General features: G+C 42.8%; 2 protein-coding genes across 4 annotated transcripts in view; one reads left to right on the top strand and one right to left on the bottom strand.

Moving 5' to 3' along the window:
* Positions 1-12,623: 12,623 nt before the first annotated feature.
* On the bottom strand, positions 12,624-21,601 carry TMED5 (transmembrane p24 trafficking protein 5). The gene is made up of 4 exons (XM_084637166.1): positions 21,290-21,601; positions 18,912-19,009; positions 17,671-17,848; positions 12,624-13,672 (listed from the first exon to the last, which is right to left on the bottom strand). Exons 1-4 carry the CDS (start codon positions 21,479-21,481, stop codon positions 13,454-13,456), a joined length of 687 nt encoding a protein of 228 aa, XP_084493292.1. The 5' UTR covers positions 21,482-21,601; the 3' UTR covers positions 12,624-13,453.
* A 139-nt stretch (positions 21,602-21,740) lies between these two features.
* Positions 21,741-22,258, top strand: part of CCDC18 (coiled-coil domain containing 18) — a 71,363-nt gene continuing 70,845 nt past the window's right edge. Inside the window, exon 1 of one of the 3 annotated variants that reach the window (XM_084637162.1) lies at positions 21,741-21,829. The gene's annotated coding sequence lies outside the window, so the exon portion shown is untranslated. Of the gene's footprint in view, positions 21,830-21,962; positions 22,171-22,258 lie in introns of those variants that run through there. The other 2 variants (XM_084637160.1, XM_084637161.1) reach the window with 2 other exon arrangements.

Below are 22,258 nucleotides of genomic sequence, written 5' to 3'. Positions count from 1 at the left end.
AAAAGTAATTTGCTAAGGAAAATTGCAGAGTTTAAGAGAACCTTAGGAGAAATCCATATGGGCATGGAACTTCTGCTGGAGATCCCCTGCTGTCTAAGAGCAGAAACAGATGCTGGGGTGAGTAAGGCTAGGGGGCGGCAGAGCAGACCTTGTGATGGGGGATAGGGGCCAATGAGTCAAGGGTGGAGGAGAGTGTAGAATGGAGTATCTACTCCGGGGTAATTCTGAGCTAGTGCATGTGTGTGGAATTCATGTCACCTGCAGCTTTCTTTGCTTCCCTGCAGAAAAATTACTTTCTGACAGGGAAGCAAAGGGAAGTTGTAAGAGCAGTCATGTACTACTCCCTAGCACTGCAGGTACATCATTTCAGGCAGCTGGCAGCGAGGTAAATCACTGCAGGGCTGGGGCCATGCCAGCCAGTGGCTGGGATCAGCTGCTAGTCCTGGCAGGGCTGCAGGCAGGAGAGGATGGGATTTCCTCTTCACCTGCCAAGGAGTGGCTGAGACTGTCAGACCCACCCCCAGAAACCTCCCCCAGCTCCAGGAAGCTCAGCATCCTCCCCTGCCCCCATCACTCCTAAGCTGTGGGGGGAGGGGTTACTGGCGGGAGAGCTGCTCCCCATCCACCCAACCCCCATGCATCTGGACCTCCCATACTGACACCCCTGACAAGACTCACACTGTACACCCAGAACCCCCCTAGGCCTCCATACCCAAACCTCAACCCCTGCATCTGGAGCCCCCTTGCACCCAGCCCCCCTGCCTCTGGACCCTTGCACCCAGACCACCCCCAACTGAGCTCCCTGCACCACCCTGAGCTCCTATGCTACTGCCCCCAACTAACTGCACTCCGACACCCACCCAGCCAAGCTCCACTGCCCTCACACACAGACCCCTCTGCTGAGCCTCAACCCCCTTCCCCTGGAAGCTCGTGCAGAGTCCCCTTGCCCCTGCACCTGGAACCCCCTCCAGTGAACCTCTGTGAATCTAGATGCCCTCACACCTAGACCTCCCCCCAGCGTTGCCTGCACCCAGGTTGTACCACACAGAATCCTCTCACCCCACACCTGGATCCCCCCATGCTAAGCCCCTTCACACTTGAATCCTGCCTGGTTGAGCCTGCCTACCCTACATCTGGTGAGCCTGGTGCAGAGCCCCAGTGTGTTTCTGGCGCAGGTCCAGACCTTGTGCTGTGTCAGGGTCGGGTGCAGCCTCACTGCTGAGTCTGTGGCCCTGGCGTGGCTGCAGGGTGATCTCCCACCTTTGTGCAGCTAGTGGCCTGTGTTCACCAGTGCCATGCTGGAGCCTCTGCATTTATTGAGAAATAAAACTTGCAGAATTTTAAAAGACTGCACAGAATTTTTAATTTTTTGGTGCAGAATGCCCTCAGGAGTAAGTATCAAACACCCATGTCAATGGAAGAAATTGATTGGACTGGAAATTGCAGGAGTGGGTGGTAAATAGGCAATATTTAAAAAGAGCAGATTCTGGTCAGAGAGGGGGAACTCCGTGATGGAGAGATCACAGAGCAGTGCTTGGTCAAGACAAGATCAAACATAGCTGTTCTGGTGGGTGAGTGAGTGAGGAGGGGGGGAGTGCAGTGTTTGAGGCAAGTCATCTGAGGCAGGTGTGAATTTGGAATCTGGATTTGTATAGGTAGGGCATGGAGACTGGGATGGGGAGTGGAAGAGGAGTGGCTGGAAATGAGGGTAAGGATAGAAGAGAAACTGAGCTGTTATTGGGAGAAGAGGGTAGATGCTATTGTGATGGGTTGGATCACAGAAACCCCCTGGAGGCTGTCAACTGATGTGCCAAAACTACTTCTGCCCCTGCTTTCCCTGCCCTCCCAGCTTGGGAATTCAGTGCCCTGCCTGGTTTCAGCCAGACCCGCTAGCCTGCTGCAAACCCAGACCCAGGTCTGAACCACATCCCCTAACAGCTGTAGGCTTAAACTGAAAGCATCTTAAGAAGTGTTCCTGTCTTTAACACGCAGATGCCCAACTCCCAATGGGATCCAAACCCCAAATAAATCCATTTTACCCTGTATAAAGCTTATACAGGGTAAACTCACAAATTGTTTGCCCTCTGTAACACTGATCGAGAGATATGCACAGCTGTTCTCCCCCCTCCCCCCCAATATTAATACATACTCTGGGTTAATCAATAAAAAGTGATTTTATTAAATACAGAAAGTAGGATTTAAGTGGTTTCAAGTTATAGCAGACAGAACAAAATGAATTATCAAGCAAAATAAAATAGAACATGCAAGTCTATGTCTAATACAGTAAGAAAACTGAATATAGATAAAAACCTCATCCTCAGAGGAATTCAGTAAGCTTCCTTTTATAGACTAGTCTCTTTCTAGTCTGGGTCCAGTGATCACTCACACCCCCTGTAGTTACTGTCCTTTGTTCCAGTTTCTTTCAGGTATCCTTGGGGGTGAAGAGGCTATCTCAAGCCAGCTGAAGACAAAATGGAGGTGTCTCCCAGAAGTTTAAATACTCTTTTTCTTGTGGGTGGAGACCCCCTCCTCTCTCCTATGCAAAGTCCAGCTCCAAGATGGAGTTTTGGAGTCACATGGCCAAGTCACATGTCCATGCATGACTCAGTTTTTACAGGCAGCAGCCATTGTCCACATGCTACCTTGATCATCCTCATGTAGACTTCTTATGCGTATTGGAGCCTTCCAAGATCCATTGTGCATTAAGTGCTTCTTGACTGGACACTTAACTTGCAAATTCCTTTCTAAAGAAGCTGACCAAATGCCTTACTAAGGCTATTTAAAATCAAACAAGTATACAGCCAATATTCATAACTTTGAATACAGCAATGACATATGCATACAAATAGGATGAATATATTCAGTAGATCATACCCTTTACATAGATATGTTACATGGCATATATAGCATAAAACATATTCCAGTTATGTCATATATATATTCATAAATATATTTCCATAAAGCCTTATGGGGTGCACCGTCACAGCTATAATACAAAAAGAAGGGTGGGGTGAGAGCCTGGTTGAATAGCAGATGGACATAATTAGAAAACAGTTGAGCAAATAATCACTAAATGTGAACCAGTTAAATCAATAATGAGTCAATCTGATACAAGATTAATCAGTTAACAACGAGCTATTTATGTAAGCAGACAGGCACATGCGGTGTGGAGATGCAGCTGTTGTTAGGTGGGTGGCAGACAGTGAGGAGCAGTTAGTGTTGGATGTGCAGGTTCACTGAAAGGAGGAGCTGGATGATAGCAAACAGTGAAGGTTTGGAATGAAGCAGGGGAAAATAGCAGCTGTGCATGGCTGCCATAGTGATAAGATAGGGCCTGGGTCACTGAGAACAGCCCTTAATATGGCAGTGTGGTCAGTTATATGGGGCAGCCAATGGGAGCGAGGGGGAATTAGGTGCCAGTCCTGAAGGTAGCAGTGAAGATATGGATAGAGACCCCAGTATGCTGGGTGACGGCAATGTGTTGCCCCCATCTTGGGAAGAACGTAGCTCAGGCACCAGCACCAGGAGCAAGAGAGAAGTGACTGGTGCTTGTAGGATCTCTCTCCTTCCCCTACAATCATTTACAAAATGTCACTGCCAGAGGGTATAGAGGAGGTGTGTATATGTGTACATAAGGAGAGACTGTGAGTGAATGCAATACTGAACTATGCTCATGACACTGAGTTGTGCCACCTTTCTCATTTCACCTGGACTGTGCAGTCAGTTTTCCAGTGGCTGGCCCATGTTTTGGCTTGATTAAGAGGCAGTTGGCCAAGTCAAATAATGTTGAAGCTTTTTTCTGGTGGACGGTTGCCTGTGCCATTGGGAGACTTGTTTCACTAACTCCCCTCTTCCCCCCCCCCCCCACCTCTGTTGTTACATTTGGGCAGATTGGAAAAAGGAAACTTCTTTGCTAAAAAAAATAAATCGTGAATGCAAACTTGAATTGAAATCTTAGGGAACAGACATATGCCTGTGCCCAACTATGCTTCTGTAAACCAATTTTCAGTCTATACATACACAAATTATACTAGTCCTAGGTTATGAGTAATAGTCATAAGTATTTAGAATTAACTCTATTGTACGATGAACTCTACAGTAGCGGTAGACACATGTATAGCATTGCACTGTGATGGATTTGGAGTTGCTCTGTAATAATTTATGAATACTGCATGTAGGTATATGATTACCTGTAGTTTTGGGATGTTTACGAATCTGTTTTAATGCAACAGGGGGCTGTTGGGGAAAACCAACAGGAAAGGAAAGATGGTTCAAGATCAGCCACTTAACAGCAATGGCTTGAGAGTTGTTAAGAGTCATTGCCAGGATGGCAAATGGCCTATGAACTCTAGCAGCTCTGAAAAGGAATCCTCTCTTAAGAGGGGGCAGTTAAACTGAAACACAACCTGCTGTGGGTGTCTAAAGAGGTTAGGCTTGTCTAGGTTACTATTAAGGGACAGAGGTGTGGTAGCTGAGTGGTTAAGATGCTTCGCTACAAACCTAAACATCATGACTTTAAGTCTTGCTCTGTCTCACACTGAAAGACCACCTCCAGTTCACTCAGCTGCAAAGTGGGTGCCTGATCCAGCAGGTTGGGGCAGTCAGAGGTGGTCAGATATGATATTGTGCACATGGAACTGCTGTGCCTTAACTGCCTCAGCCTGATAAGTCCTAGGCTTGTGAGAAACTCTGACTTTGATGATAAGCCTTTAGGCAAGATAGACGTGCACAGACTGTTTTAAAATCCTGCTTCTCTAAATGCTTTGTTCCTGCTGTACATTAATCAATACTTAGGCTGACTGATCACTGTGCACCACTGGTCTCAGGCCCCCAAAGGGAAGAACCACAGGTGCCTGAACACAATAGGACCCGCAGGGTAGGAACTGATACAGAGTACTGGTAGTTAAGGGCCCAGTCTAAGAGTAGGACAACTGCAGAATTCTACCCCAGGCAAGGTAGAGGCACAAGGCCTGACATCTGAAGGGATGCTGTCAGAGGGCCGAGGGGCAGGTAGCCCTGTTACTGCGACACCAAGCCTACAGTATCTTGCCCAGAGCTAGATAAACATTTTAGGTTGACTTCCCTTTTATGTACACATTTTTTCATTAGAATAGTTTATTAATTTAGTTGCCTGAACTCACTGCTAATTACTGTATCTAACAACGTTACATAGAACCTTAATGGTAAGTATCTACATTCATTCTACTGAGATTCTACTCCAAGTTTGCCTCTGCCTCTTTGTGACACCATCAGCCTGCAAATGTTACTGAAGTTAATCAGGAGCTTGATGAGGATTTTTTTTTCTTTTAACTGATGGGCAAGAAGTTAAATGTTTGTTCGGTTCCTGCAGATGTTCAGTGCTTTATATGCCTTCTGAGGAGAAGCTCACTAGGCAGGCAACTTAAGGCAATTGATAGCTGAAAGAATAGTGGATTATTGTTGGCATCTGGAAAATGGAATCTTAAAATCAGCTGCTATGGGAGTGGCAGACATTTATAAAGTTATTAAATATTACATTATATAAAATAAATATTAAATATGTAAAATTACTTAGCAAAAATACTCCAGTGTTTATTACACACAAAATGGATCAAATCCTGATGTTTAATATAGTGGTATGTATTTAACATTGACAGGATTTCAGATGGCCAAGCGAATAGAAACTAAAGAGAGGCACTACTTGGATATCAGCCCGGATATCCAATGAAGATGATTTCTGGGGTGAGTGAATACTGCCTTTTAATATTCATTGATACTTTTAATAAGGAGAATCCTGGATACAATTGCAAGTTCTGAAGGGAAATGTTCTTCAGTGGTTAGACTTTTCCACCTCTGTCCCATCTACCTGGCTCTCTCTCTCTCCCTCTCTTCCCCCCCCCCCCCAATCCCAAGGATGGTCCCCTCCAGCCTTTGTAAGTCCTCAGAGCTTCCAAGTTCTTTATGCCTTTAGTCTTATTCTACATCTGTATCCCCTGGATCCCGCACCACCACTTTTTTCTCATTTTGAGGTCTCCTCTGCCACCCTCCCCAGTGTCCAGTTCCAGTCCAAGGAGTCCTGTACGCCAGCTCCTGTCACCCTTTCCTCTTCTCCAGCTTTGGTTTCAATCTACCTCTCTCCATGCTCCTCACCTCTGTATTCCTGGCAAGCTTCTTCCTGCTGCTCCACCTGTCCTGGACACTAGCATTGTTGGCACTGAAAGCCCAGGAGAGACAATTTCTGTGCTCTCAGTTATGGTGCTCAGTGCCACAGTGGTCTCTGGAAACTGTCAGAAGCAATTGCAGGAAAAGTTATGCTCTGCCTTTGAGCCCTGGGATGAAACATGCTCAGTCAGGACCTGCGAACTCTACAGGTTTTCTTTGTGGACTGTGGGTTTTCAGATCCTGTATAGGTCTATGGAGAAAAGCCCAGCTTTGTCTGTGGGGAACAGTCCTCCGGTTCCTGTCCTTTCCCATTTTGGAGACAGTGGTGCTGACATTAAGTTAGTGGATGTCCGGACTCTATGCTGGACTTGCACATTGCCAGATTTAGTTGATCGGGCTTGAGGAGCCCCTCTGCCATCCATGTTTCCAGACTCTGCCTGTGCCAGATGGGCATAATTTTTCCCTTGTTTTTACTACTAGAGAAACCTGTACTTTCAGGCAATCTAACTCACTAAAAATAAAAATAGCTACAGAAGAAAGGAAACAGCAAATGAGGAAAGACTTGAAGACACTGTGTGCAATCCAAGCTTATTGTTTCTTGCAGTTAAGAAAGAACAGAGAGCAAGTGGAGCTGTTCCCTTTTCACACCCTCAGAACCCTCTGTGAGGGGAGGAGGGAGGTCAAATGACCCCAGTGGATGCTGTAGTGTAGAAGATTCCACAGCTCAGCACCTTGTGGCACCATCCCCACAACTAGAAATATGTAGAGACCACTGGAAGAATTATTCTTTTGAAAAACATTTTAGAGGTAGGATATGTGTGAGGTTTTCTTGTCCCCTCTTGGGAACATATTGCATCCACAGAGGGACCTTACACTTTGCTTTATGCTCTTCAGCCCAATGTAGGCAGTTTAATTGACTGTGGACAAGAATCCTGATTTGGCTTGTGTAACTGTGACCTGTCAGGATACTGGCCCCTTGTTCACACAGTCCATTAAACCGACAGTGTGAAGCTTTCTAGAAAATAGTCTAGGATTTTAGATATTGAAAGATGCATCTTAGGTTTTTGGCTGCATAAGCTATGATCATGAGTATTTTCCAGACCAACAGATTAGAAGCCTGCTCTCATTACCTTAACCTGAAGCAAGATTGGGGCTGCATGTGAATGGATGACAGGACTTATCTACAGACATGGCACTATAGAAAAGGCTCGGTAACAAGGCCCCATCCATGGATGGCAATGGTTGAATGAGCCTGCCAGGATCCAAAGCAAGTTACCTAATACTCTTGAGAAAGGAGAGTAGTTTTTTGCCTCGCTCTGGTAGATTATGGTGCTTTTTAACTATTACTTTCTTTTAAGTGATTTCTACAAAATCCTTCAGTCAATGGCCATGTGTTCTGGTGATATCTACTAATGAATGACCAACCTCTTTTCAGTTGCTTTCAGCTAGACACTGAGTGTGATTTCAGAAGCTTATTTATTCTTGCAAATAATGAAAAAATTGGACTAATATCTTCCTCCCTTCCCTCCCAAAAGCTGGCCTACTCCTGCTGCCAGATGGCCCACTGATTTTTTTATGATCACATAGGACCAAATTCTGCAGTTCTCACTCAATCAACATTAAACATTTAAACATTCAATTAAAAATTTCAAATTGATTATAGCACTAGGAGTTTTGCCTGAGTAAGAACTGTGGGATTCAGCTCAAAATTAGAAATCTGACTCTAAACAGCTCAACTGGGAATCCAGAATTCCTTTGTCATCTTCTCCCCTGCCCACTTCTCCTTAGAAGAGAGGCGGGTTGCTTTATAGAGGTATAAAACATTTTTTCTTGAATACAGTATCGTAACTGTATTTGCTGACTTGAAATATGTAGCCCTTTTTGTCCTACTAAGTCCACCCAGTTAAGTCTATAACACACATCCCCTGAAACTTGGCAATAAGTATTTAACAGATGGAGAATTGCCTGCTTTTGCATGCATACAAGCTCATGGCAAAGAGAAGCTAGAACAGTAGGAGAGGCATTTCCACAACAGATGGTAAATGCTATATTGCCCCTTTTTGAAGAGAGAGAATGCTTTGTCATGTGCAAATTTCTAGCTTATGCCAGGATGTTTCTGCATTCTTTCATGGCAAGAGGAAGAATAAAAGGTCAGTGATTATTTCTGTTGGCACGTATTATGGTTGTGTAATGTAATAGTTTACTGTCAAAGGGATATCGTATCTTGCAATAATTGAGACACATTGTGTAACCTCCGTGACCACTGTATTACAGAATTATTTAGTTACTCTGGTTCTTAACTGTGTTTTGTCTGCTAGCAATCTTGAAACTAGACTAAGCCAATTGCAGTAGCATTTATGAACCTTACCATAATTTCCTTAAGATTGCACATATTACTTTTCCTAAACCCTATCTATCCTCCTTACACATAGTATTGAAAGCTTAAAGAGTTCCAAAAATTGTTTGCATTTTTTCACTTTCCTTTCCCCTAAAATATTGGGGGAGTTTTGAGTTCCACAGGCAGGATGAAATTCACACAAACACCTGGCAACATATGTTTCATTTCACAATCTCGGCTTGCTTTCATTGCGCAGTGTGTGATACCCTAGTATTTTATAAAAAAATATAGTGCTACTCCTACTATCCAGTCACATGCATATGTGGAAGATTGTTAACATTTAATGAAGATGTAAATATTTAAAGTTTTAAGCATGATGACAATCAGGATTTGTACATTATATAGGTTCAAAACTATAGGTTCTCCCCCCTACTGTTTAAAGAATTAGAGGACATGGGTCAAATTCTGATCTCACACCATTGTAACTCTGGAGTTTGTGCTCAATGTCAGTTAGTTTGCTTCTGCACTAGGGTAACGGAGAGCAGAATTTCACCACTAAATTTAGAGGAGACATCTCTTAAGGAAAGAAATGTCACAAGGGAGTATTATACACTGGAGAAGAAACGTGGTATATATTTCAAGCAAGGCAGAAACTCAAAGGTCAATTGATCTTACTTGAAAATAAATTATAATCATCTTTTGCACAGGTTTCATTCCTAATCCTTTTACCATTAAATTGAATTTACAGGTGTTACCATCTAGGGTTATCAAGTGAAACCCGATCTCTTAAAAGAACAAGTAGTTCTGGAAATTCAATCTTTGAATGACTTGCTTTGTGGACTTGCTTTGACCTTGTGGAAGTCATGAAGCTTTGCTGTGTGCTACGCAATCAGTCTGTATTACAATGCTTGTTCTTTTTAAGGCTCAATCCTGCAAGATACTGAGCAGTCATGGACCTGTTGTGCACCCTCAAATCCTGTTGAAGTCAGTATGAACTGAGAGTGCTTAGCCCTTTAAAGGATCAAGCCCGGAGGGTAGAGTGTGCAAAGATGCAGTGCTCTTCCTACAACTGTTATAATTAGTGTGCACAAACACAAATTTAGACTTATTTATTGTAAAATCTAAACTTCTGGCATATAATTTTATTCAACATCCTCAGACTTTAACCATTACTTAGCACAGAATAAAAACAGTTCATCTTACACACTAGATTTGTTTTCCTTATTTCAGTTAATATTTGATTTGTACCTTTTATACAAAACACAAGAACAATTTACTCCAACATCCCATTTAAAACGTCATTTATTGTGTCTAAGTTTGAACCCCATATCCTTCACCCATGGCCACTGATAAATATTTTTCAGTTGACAAAGTCTCATACAGCTGCATCTATAGTATATCCTCTGTTTAAAACTTTTTGTTATGAGATGGGGATTTTGTTATGGAGAAGAAGTTACAATAGGAAGGGTTGTTCTAATAACCGAGTTAAGAGCTAGAATACAGTAGCCTAACGTCAGAGGTAGACTTCTTAGTCACAGCTTCATGGAAAGAATGCAGCATTTCACAGCTGTGGTGCAGCATCACATTTGTGGTGCTACATTTAAGGCCGCATCACTTCTATCTTCTATTAAAAGGACAGAGCCCTAGGAACATGGGTCTGCCTGTACTCAAAAGAGCCTGAGCCAAAGCCTACTGAAGTCAGTGGGAGCCATTCCACTGAACGCCTTCGATGAGCTCTGGACCAGGCCTAGAGGAGATCTTTTTACTACTTGTTCCCTGTTCTGCAAATACTTTAGGTATAGGGCATTAAGTCCCTGGAGAAATGGAATACCTCATGGTGCTTACCACTGCCCCACTCATCAATTAAGGGAGAAGAGAGTCCTACCCAAAAGAATGCTCTGAAGGGAGTCCTACCCAAAAGAATGATGTATCCCATGGTTCCCAACCAGGGATACGCATACCCCTGAGGAGTACACAGAGGTCTTCCAGGGTACATTAACTCATCTACATCAGTTTCTCAACCTGGGGACATGGCATAGGTTTAGGGAAGTTGCAAGGTCAGGGCTAGTGTTAAGGGGTGGCAAGCAGGGCAATTGCCCAGGGCCTCACACAGCTAAGTTACATGTTTCAATTCTGGGTGGCAGGGCTTGGGCTTCAGGGATATAGTAGTCTGGAAAGGGTGAGAACTACAGATGTATCCAATACACTGTGGGAGCATGTGTAATTCTGTGGACAAGTTAATGAAAGGAAGGTAAGGATGGTGTAATTCAATTTGTAAAAATCTCCAGGCTCATAAGTTCAATGGTGTCACCCTCTGCACCATGGCAGGAGGGACTCAGTGCTCCCCCTCCCCCCCCCACTTGGTGGAATTTTGATAGTACAAAAGTCATTTGAAATGGATTACGGGTTGGGTATCATTTGGAAGCCCTTTCTCTCACGAACACAATGGCATCAACATACCAAACCTAGAACAATTATGTATATATTTGAGAAAATGTTTTTTTAATTATGATTTAACACAGGGATGCATGGCTTAAGTAAAGAGATTGATCTTTGGCAATCATAAAGAATCTAGCCTTGACACTTATAACTGAAAACATTTATTCATCAAAGTCATCCTCAGTGTTGTCTCAGTCTAGAGCAGCACTGCTAGACATGTCACATTGATCCTTGTCTGTGCCACCCTCCCGCATCTCTGTACAAGGCAGGCTGCTGGCCAAACATTTGCAGGGTTGTGAGCATTTGATGAGCTGCAAGATTGATTTGGGAGCGCATAGTATTTCACACAACTTCTGTGAAGTGTGATTCCAAACCTGACCCATTTCCAATGACACTATGATCAAAATGTCCACCAATTGGAGGAGCTGGGAGGGGACGAACAATGAATCCCTCTTCCCACACCACAGAGGGTAACACCTTGAAATTATGATTCTGCAAATTTGTACAGATCAAATGACACCTCCCTTAGACCTTTCTATCACTAACTTGCCCATCGAATGAGAATTTACTATATTATGTTCCCAGACTAACAGAGGGCAGATCCAGCTGCCCCTGAAGTCATATAGTCAGTAGCACCTTTTAAAGTATTTTTTTCTTAAAAGCAGTAATTTAAAAGGGTTATTGCTAGTCTTCATTCATACATCTGAAATTGAAACTAAAGTGTAATCTCTATATATGATAGCCCCTGCTAGAGAAAAGTGGCCAATACACCTCTGCCACAATGACTGCATTTTAATAAGTCCATGCACTGAAAAATGTTTTCCCATCCTCTTATAGGAGATAATGCTGGGCCCTCCAGCATAATGACCTTCAGGCAGATGTGATCACAAAGGAGACAGTCTAGTTGTAGTGTTTCAATTCTTAACACCAAGTTCAAAGACAGGCAGTACACTTGCATACCTAGGCTAGACCAAATGTTTTAAATCTTTTTAAAGACAGCTGATGTGAACAGTGGTACAGCCCTAGCAGTCTTAACATGGACTTTCAGAGCTAACACAATTTTCTATGGGCACTTCCACTGGGTTGGCACTTGGCTTGAATCTAGGCTGATTACAAAATACTTAAACTGCACTCAAAATACTATGGTTATGACAAAAGAAGACAAATGCACAGATGAGACGTATTTTTCCACTCCCTCAGCAGAAAGAAATGGTAGGTTTGATGCAAGCCACTTGCCTTTTTATTGAGAAAGATAGCAAACTGCTTCTATGATTGAGCATTACCTTGCTTAATCAATTCATGCTCCAAATAAATCTCAAAATTTAGGGCCAAATTCTGTTTTATTTATGCAAGTAGTCCCATTAATTTCATAGGACTACTCAGGGGAGTAGAATGAAAATAGTTATGTGACTACAGATTTGTTGGTTTTTTTTTGTGGGGCGGGTTTAGCTAAACAACTTTAGCTCTGAAGTTTGTGAACTGCTACAAATTGTGGCATAAACCTGCTTGACCTCAAGGAGCAAAACATCTTAGCAAAATTAGTAATATAGAAAGGATTTTGGAAGTATATAAACATTTAATGTCAAGTTAATGTTTCCAGACAATTTTACCTAAAAACTATGAAAGGAACACAGTCATCTGAAAAAACTCACTTCTGTCTGAATGTATCTACTGTTATAATATCTAAGATTACAATAACTAAAGATTAAATAATGCCATTTTATTTTGTGCATCTGACTGTACTTTGTATGGTCACTATCACTGTTCCAGTGGACCTTTCACACAGCAACAACCAACTAAACAGGAAAATGGGACTGTACAATCACAACAACTGGCAGAAGGACTTGGATAGGTATAGTGTCTGATGCTACTTTTAATTAGTTTATAAATTGACTAAATTTCACATTAACTGTCTCTTTAAAGTGCTGATATATATAGAGAGATATATAACTATATATATATATAAAAGTGAAAAAATAACTTCTCATTTTAACCACTTCACAAATGTTAACCCAGTGTTTCTGTATTATGCTATACAATAAAGACTCAAGGAAATTTTGTACATTTACATTTATGGAGAACTTACAATAGCTATAGCCTACATAGGTGGGCCTCAATCCTTTGGCACATCTGTAACTTTACTCAATGCTTATTTAAAAACTTGTAAAAAAACAAATTATTATTTAGGCGGACATAAAAAGGTTTTCAAGTGACTATGAAAAGATGACTGTCTGGCAGGTATTAACATTGGTTTGCATTTGATCCACCATTCTGTGTATTATGCATAATCTAGTAAGAATCATTACAAATGCAACAAACCAACAAAACAGATGCACCAGTAAGACTGTTAGTAACGCTTGCAGAGATGGAAGGATGCGGGCAAAGGTATTCTGTTCATGTTAGTCATATGTGAATCAAGAACCTGATTATAATGTCTATTCAAAACAAGCAGCAAGGTAACACCAGTCCCTTTTGCTGTAGCAGTTTATTGCATTTTCCCCTCCTCTCTGGTTATTGCTATGATCACACTTGCTGTTAAGTTCTGCTTTTCCTCTTATCTTCAAAAAGACTTTTCAGCATGTAAACCTGAACAGCTGAAACCACCACCATTACTCCCAAGTTGACCAAGGACCAAAAATTCACTCTGTCAAAGTTGCTTTCTTGTATATTTCGATCACGAGCTTCAAATGCTCTGAGCAGCGTCTGAATCTGGAGGCTTTTGCTTAACCTGGCTTTGACATTGTTGATGGATTCCTGGTAAGAAACAGAATAGTGTTTTTTTAGAATGTAAAATCATTTGGAAGGAAACAGAAGTACATTTTCTGCTAATATAAATACATATCACACTTCTCACACTATCATTCACATTGCTGGTTTTTATTTGTGCATGTGTCACTACCATTTTTTCATTTCGTGGTTAGGTAACAGTTACTTCACTGATGAATGTTACACATTATGAACTTTTCATTAATATTTTTTAGCCTTATTGTGTATATTTTCATGTGTTTGAATTTAAATACGTAATATTTATCCCAGGCTCTGGACATTTTAACAAATCCATTAAAAATAATCCACAACTATTTCACAAAAGAAGACCCCACCCGCTGAAGAAAGAGAGACACTTAGAGCAGAATGCCCTAAAAGTAAACAAATTTGGGCTATGTCAGACCCATGTGGGACATGAAGACCAAAGATGAGGTGCTCACAACCAGCACCATGTGACCATGTCCTATAATATACTGTGTCAAGCAAGCATCTGATATGGCAACTACATTATTAGAGGAAAGACACCATACTGTTGTCCTCTGAATGTTTAGATTAAATTAGATTAAATTAAATGTTTAGATTAAACCAGCACTATACTTTATGTAGAACTAGATGGACATAAACCAAAACTGCTATATTTAGATTTAATAATCAAAATTAGTCAAGCTATTTCACAATGTACAGCTTCAAACCAACATCATTGCAAATCTGTATCTTTAAGATATCTGAGTGGTCCATTATCTGTATCAGGTGGCTCATGAACAGTTCCATTCTGCACTACTGGACTGCAAAACAAAGCTAACTGTTCTCAGCTGGATTATCTGACCAAGATACCCTTTAACACAAAATGAGCTAGCATTAGCATACAGTATGTTGTTTTTATTTATTTATAGAGCACCTATTGACACAGCAGTCAAACTGTGTTCAGGTAATAGGTAACTTTATTTCTTGAGTGTGTTCTCCTACTGCTTATACTGTTGACTGTTTCTCCTATGTATTTGTATGGCCCCCTGTTTAAAAAGGAGGACTGGCAGACTTTGTCTGAACATTAACTCAGATTCTTGCTTGTAAAAGTTGTGGCATTAACATCCCACCTCTGCATCTTTATACTCCTTTAGAAATTAAGAGTTAATATTTCTAATTATAATCTTTATCTTCTGTTGGGAAGTGAAGGATAATCTAATTTTCAATATTTTAAAATGTATTTAAAATAAATACGGAAAGGATTTGGCATCTTAAACATTCTATTAAGTTCTGGTTTGTGTTAGGAAAGAAAGACCTGGTTTTCATTTATTATAGGAAATAGGACCTGATACACAAACTAGATCATTTTCTACATGGATGAGTAGTCTGTGGGACAGCAGATGGTATGTAAATAAATTTTTAGTGCATGCTGATTCTGCTTTTTTGGAAGGACTCTATTTTCTCAGTAAATTCAGGGCTCAGTATTGTAGCCTGCTAAGCGCTACTGAAACGAGCACAGGCATAGCCTTATTGTCCAGGACTCAGTATTTGCTTCAAAGTTTGTGCAGAGGAACCTATACAACAGTTTGAAAAAACTGTCACAGCAATGAGAGCAAGCTTCTACACCCACAGTGAACTGAATGCTGTTGCGAGGGAGGTGGAAAAGGCTATGACTGGGATGCAGGCAGTGGAGACAGGGTAAAGCCAGTATATGGTTTCAGTGATACCACTTAAAGCAAATGGTGTATGGAGTGCCTGTCGTTAGGATTTTCAGTTATTCTGATTTCGAACTAGGAGCAGGCTGGCTCCAGTGTGCTTATGAGTTGCACGCCCCGCTGAGGGAGGGGGCAGAAGGATAGTTGGGCAGCCATGAGGGCCAGCCACTGACACAGAAACATTTCCAAGGGCTCCATGAAAATAATATCCCTCCCAGGTATTTTCTCAATGCCTTGGGACATAGTGTGTGCATAGCATAATGTCTTTGCCAATTCAACAAACTACGGAAGCCACTCCCTGCAGTTGACTTCATTGTATTTCATCATCAACAAAATACCATGCTCATTAGCTTGACTGGTGGATTAACACTGCTCTCCCTCAACTCTCATCTGCATCCCTCCAAGGTTGAGTCCTCAGTTGTATTACTCAGATAAACAGCTCAGCCACTGTTTAGAAGTATTAGTTATATTAAAGCTTTACTTATTTCCTCTTTCCCCATCTTTGTTAATTACTATTTATTCCCATTTACTATATAGTGACTAGGGCACTAAGCAAGATGAGAACAAGAGTTATCCAACAGCATAATTATGAGACACATCAAAGGATATATCCAACAAGTGCTTCTGACTCTACCACAGAGACTGAGCAGAGCATCCCTTTGAGAGAAGTATTACCACCTTTTAGCTATTGGAGGCATTGTTCGTTTGTCCCTTTTCCAATGTGGAGAAGGGAGGCAGGTGGCCAGTGAAAGGACTCAGACTACTGCATACACAGTCCCTTCCAACTGTGCAAGGTGAGGCATAAACACACACTGAAATATTTCCCATCCAATCTCTCATTTGGAAGGAAGAAAATTGTGTTGTTGGACCTTACGTAGCAGGGTAGTGGACGCGTACAAGTAGAAGAATCCTCAGGGCTACAGAAGATTCTTTAGATGAAACAATATGCAAAACTGATTTATCCTCTGGCAGATCGAGGACTGTATATACTTTGTGATTAACCAAAACACCACATGGAAGAAAAGCAAAAGAGTACCGTGTATATAGGCATATATAAGCAGAGAAATTTGTCAACATTTCAGGGCAACTTTTGGGAATGGGGGCTAGCTTATATGCATGTGAGTTTGATCACTTCTCTTCCCCTCTCTCTCTTCTGCCTAAGAATGATGATGATATATATTTATACAGAAGTTATCATCCAACCACTTTACAAATGTCAGCTAATTAAGCCTCATACTATGTTATGCAGTAAGTGGTAGGTAGTAATCGTTTTGCCCATCATTGAAGTGCAGCCATCACTGAGATGTACAGCAGCAGCACTATTGCTGTTCCTCTAGGAAATATGTTTGCTTATCTTATGAAGATGAAGAGGTAGCCACTTTACATTTGTGTATATATAGTTACCAAATAGGTCAGATTTATGACTTTCTTTGTGCCTTCAAGTCACTTGCTCACTCAAAATGAGCTTGAGCTTGATCCCAAATGCTATATGTACACGATCAAGTTAATTGCTCCAGGTCGAAAATAAACCTTAAGTCACCATAAGCACAGACACAAAACAATGAAAAAACCTGCCACTATACACGCACACTGGGATTCTGTTTTAATAACCATAGTAATATTTTGTACTTTTTAGTGCCTTTCATCCAAGGAACTTATTAAATCACACTGAGCAAAGACTCAAAGCTCCCCTATGATAGTTATTACTCACAGACACTTAGGGTATGTCTAGCTGCAATTAGACACCCGCAGCTGGCCCATGCCTGCTGAGTTGGGCCTGCAGGGCTCAGGCTAATTGTGCTAGCTGACTCGGGCTTAAGGGGCTGTTAATTGTGGTGTAGACATTTGGGCTCGGCCTGCAATCCAAGTCCTGGGACCCTTCCACCTCGCAGGCTCTGAGAGGCCAGACGACTCCAGCCTGAGTCCAAACACCTGCACTACAATTAAACAGCACCTTACCCCGAGTCAGCTAGCATGGGCCAGCCATGGGGGTCTAACTGCAGTGTAGACATACCCAGTGAGGTTAAATCACTTGTGGTGGGCCACACAGGAAATCCATGGCAGAGCTGGAACTAGAATCCAGATCTTTTAATTCCCAATGTTGCTCTTTAACCACAGGCCCCCCTCAATACGGGACAGAGTGAACATAATGTCCTATGAGGAACGCAGCTGATCACTCTCTTTCCCAGCTGCTCAGGCCCTCACATAGAACAAGACTAAGGCATATTCCCATGGCAGAATGATGATATGAGTTTTTCAGATTCTCTTAAACCTCAACCATCTGATGCTGTAGAGCAGAATACTTACCAGAATATCTTCAAGTTTCATATCCAACATGTCTGTGCCTGTAATGTACTTCTTCCAGTCCTCTTGTTCTCCTTCTCCCATATTATCTAGGACCAATTCAAAGAAAATCACCTTCTCTGAAAGGGTGCTGAATGTGTTGTCAAAGCAGAACATGTAATCTCCATCTTCTGTTTCCACCCTGTATATGAGCAAACATACATCTTTAAACTACACTGTATTTTTAATGCTGGCTCTAAACTTACATTTTTTAACATTCTTCCTTATGTGATTATGACAGTCATGCAAACAGAAATAATTAGATATGCTATACATAAATAGAAATAAATGAAATGCAAGGACACACTAGGGAATGAGATAGCAGAACCGAAAATTACAAGTTTTTCTAAGAAAACAAACTCAGATGATCTTAAATCTTAGTATGATGAGTAGTAGCTTTCCTTCACTTTATTTTTTAAAAATTAAAGCTTTGAAAGATTAATGCTCACAATCACTTTTAAAAATAAAAGACAGCAGCCACTTCTTCTAGCTATGGAAAATAGAAATACCCTTTAAAAGTTTAAATTGACCACTGGTTGCAAAAGGAGCAGAGGGGATAGAATCTTCATCTTTACAAATGGTCCCTGCTCCACTGAAGTTAATTAATTTTAATTGTATGAATATTGGCCCCAAATATTTGAGAAGGTACATTTGATATCAAAGTTTAAAAAACCAAACCAAACCCTGGAAAGAGATCAGACTGCCAGTATGCCAAATAAATGATTACTTGAAAGAGTGAACAGATTACTTTAGTAGAGAAAATACCCTGCAGCAAAGACCTTTTGGAACTCCACAATAGGGAGAGCTTGGCTGTTGACTGCCAATAAACAGACCACCACTATGGCAAGTCAAACATCCTTCACTCCTGGAGGAGCCTATCTATGACGTATTAATAGACTAATACAAAATTAAGAGTACCTATATATGAAATATTTGTGTGCTCAAGCTGCTTAGTAAAAAAGCCTATAATATAACAATAAACTAAGTAATTGAAGCATGTGAATTTATCAAGCATTTTACAAGCTAACAAGCTTCTTATAGTCTACATTCATGAAATTATTTAGATTAACAATACAACCAGTTTTTACAACTGTTAAGAAAAACCATGATTTTAAATACTCAATTCTAAGTTTTGTATTTGTTTGAAGCAACTATAATACTGCTGTATATAATACTGAGTTCAAGTTTGGAGATTTTAGACTTACGTGTGGACTCCATCTGATTTTCTCTGATGAAAAACTAGAATTTCACCTTTTGGAGATTCCAAGTAAAAGTCAACATCTAATCCTGCTCCGTCTAAAACCTGTGCAGTCAGCCAAAAAAAAAAAAAAGAAAAAAGAAAAACTCCTGTTTGAATTGTTGAAAAGAAACACTTTATGTAAAGGAATCGATACAGAGAGAATTTAAAGGGTGAATTCATCAACCCTAGAGTTCAAACCAAGTTAACCAGAACCAGGTTTTTGCCAGAAAGATGCTACACAGTTTCAAATTCCAGGATCAGAGTTTGTAGTGCAGGAGACATGCACACTCACCACGCTAGTTACAGCCACAGAAAAGGAGATTCCAGTGGTTTTCTGCCTGTCAGGGAAGTACTGCAGATTTAGGATCCCAATCCAGCAAGATGCTGAGCATTCTCATCTCTCATCAAAGTTAAAAGGAATTGAAGGCATTTAGTATGTCACAGGATCAAACCCTTTGAGCTTATCAACACTAAAAAGTTGTACTGCTTTAACTATACCAGTATGGATGCAGTTATATTAGTATAAAGGGGCTCTTTATACTGGCATAGCTATTCCCACATGGAAAGGAAAATAAATATACTGGTATAAGCCATCTATATACTGGTATTACTGGTCCATACTAGGGCTTTTATCATTATAACTATTTATAAACACCACCTTTACTCAAGAGAGTTAAACTGGTACAACTTTTAAGTGCAGACTAGACCTTCCTCACTCAGGACACAATCCTGCTCCTACTGAAGTCAATAGCACAACTTTCAATAACCTCAGTAGATGCAAGATTGGAGGTTTACTGAAAGGGAGGAGGAAGAAAATAATTAAGGAAAAAGGTGACCAGAATGAAAGATAAGTAGTGATATAACTTTGATATAGCGATATCATCTGAGCACATTGTATCAATTTCATATTGTTTTACTATATTGTGAACATGTCTTTGGAGAATTTCAGTCAGAAAGAAACTGTTCTTGTCCTTTATCCATTTATTGTGTAAGTGCATCTGAAAAAAATACAGAAATCTGAAGGCAGGTCTGAGAATTGTGAGAGTTTTTTCACATTTCAACATACCTTTGTATATAGGAAGATTTGCTAATTTAAGTAAAGTTAAGCAGTCCTAGCTATACAGAAGAATTGTGTTAGCCTTAATTGCATCTTGGCATTTGTGTGACAACAAGGTTAAAAGATGGCACAGCCACACAGTTAGGAATTACCTACTAGTGAGCTGTGGGTGGACAGAGTGTGTAAGGAGTCAACTGTATTAGTTAGAACCTAGTTGCAAACATTGTTAAAATCTGTGTAAACAGACCCTATAAGTCAACAGCTAATTTATTATAGAAGTATGGCAAGCTATAAAGCTGATCATACAGACTGATGGAGGGGAAAAACAACAGAAACTGAGCAAGAGCAGAGAACACTACATATTTGCATGGAACTGCAGGAGGCTGATTACTAACTTTAACCCTGCTGGACTATACATCGCAATCTGCTGCCTAAAACAGACCCCATCATTGTTTTGCTTTAACTAACTTTTAGACTGAGACTTTAAGGTCGGAAGGAACCACAATGATAATCTAGTCTGACCTCCACACATAATTGCCTCAGCAGCATAAAAAGGACCTTAACTTTTTGCCTGCCTGCTACTATCTGCTTAGTCCTTCAAACTCTGGAAGACACACATAGTTAGGTCGGGAAGTTTGCTGTGTGAGGATCGTTTGCATAACATTTGAACCTGAGCTCCTGGCAGTCCAGTGTGGACATTAGAGGCCCATCTAGCATTTTCCTTGATTTTTCCCCTTGGCTAAAAGTTTCCATCCTGTGGTGGGGGCTGGTTTCCAGACGCACCTCTGAGATGGCTGAACTAGGGTTGCCAGTTTTGGTTGGACTTATTCCTGGAGGTTTCATCACATGATATAGCCTTTAATTCCCACAGACTCCAGGACAATCCTGGAGGGATAAAACCCTAGGCTGAACCTCACTGTCCCGTCTGCCTTTCCCAGGCCTATTTGCCCACCCAGTAACCCCAGTGACAGGCAGGAAGACTCCTGGGTTCCCCCTACCCCGTTACTGCCAATCGCTGGGACGCGGGGTCCGGAAACGAGCTTTATGCCTGGCTAATAAATCTTCCTGACAACGGAGCCAGGTAGCCTCTGCAGGCCGCGCCGCGAGAGCACCCAGCCCTGCTCAGCCTGCAGGGCCCGCTCCCGCCTGGCGCCGCAGGAGGCGGCTGCAGCGAAGGCGGCACACCGAGAAGGCCGGGCGGGAAAGCTGCTCTCCGCCACGCTCACAGCTGAGGATGCAGGGCCGGCTCCGCCCACTGTGGCTCGCCCCGAGCCGGGTCCCCTCACCTGGTACTCGACCTCCAGCGAGGCGCCCTGCCGCATGGGCTGGAAGAAGCACTCCTTGCGGCCGGCGGGCAGCGTGAAGGTGAAGTCGCTGTCCAGGGAGGGAACGAATCCGAAGGCGCCGGGCGGCGGCGGCAGCAGCAGCAGCAGCAGGTTGTGGAGGAGGAGGAGGAGCAGGCGGGACGCTGTCCCCATCCCCGCGGGCAGCGCTGGGCCTGGCACGGCGCGCTCCGGCTCTGCCCAGCCCGCGGCTGACAGGAACAGGACGTTCTCGCGGATACGGAGGCGGGCGTGACTCCAGCCTGCCAGAGCGCCCCCGAGGCGGCTGCGGCCGAGAGCAGCCGGCCCCGGGGCGGAGCAGCCCGTGCCCGCGGCCCAATCGCGTCGCGGCAGCCACGCCCCGGAAGCGCTCTCAACATCGCCCGGCGAGCGCGCCCCTCCACCGCCCCGTCAGGCTCCCGCGGCAGGGAGGAAGCTACCGCGCTGCCAGCCGGCAAAGGGAAGGGAGGCTTTTCTTCAAGGACCGCCCCCAACGTTCATGTGGTGGGAAATGTAGTTCGATGCCCGTGGAAGTGGGCGGATGTGCCCAGACATCAGGCTTCCATTCCCTGGGGGCCAGGCGGGAAGGAAAAGGCGGTGGGGGGGGGGAGAGGAGGGACGGTGAAATACGCATGCGTAGTAGGAGAATTAGGGCTGTTGCTGTCCTCGGAATGTAACGGCCCGCGCGGTTCGAACGAACGGGCGCGGACGGGGCGCCTTTCGGGACCGCTTTAGAGCGCGAAGTGCCCTCGAGAGAGCTCAGCAGCGCGCCCCGAGGGGGTGCGGGAAGACGCTGCTCTACAGGGGCTTTCCTGGCGGTGAGCCAACCCCCTTACTTGGGGAAGGTAGGCGGGGGGCTCTGGGCTGCACGGTCACGGGGCTCCCGCAAGGTGGGCCCGGGTCTCACTCTGCGGGGACAGTGCGAGCCCGGCT

This window comes from Lepidochelys olivacea (genome assembly GCF_965140295.1).
Source record: "Lepidochelys olivacea isolate rLepOli2 genome assembly, chromosome: 8".
In the NCBI taxonomy this organism is placed as follows: domain Eukaryota; kingdom Metazoa; phylum Chordata; order Testudines; family Cheloniidae; genus Lepidochelys; species Lepidochelys olivacea.
The sequence above is the reverse complement of the archived record's forward strand: the minus strand, read 5'-3'. Positions and strand labels throughout refer to the sequence as shown.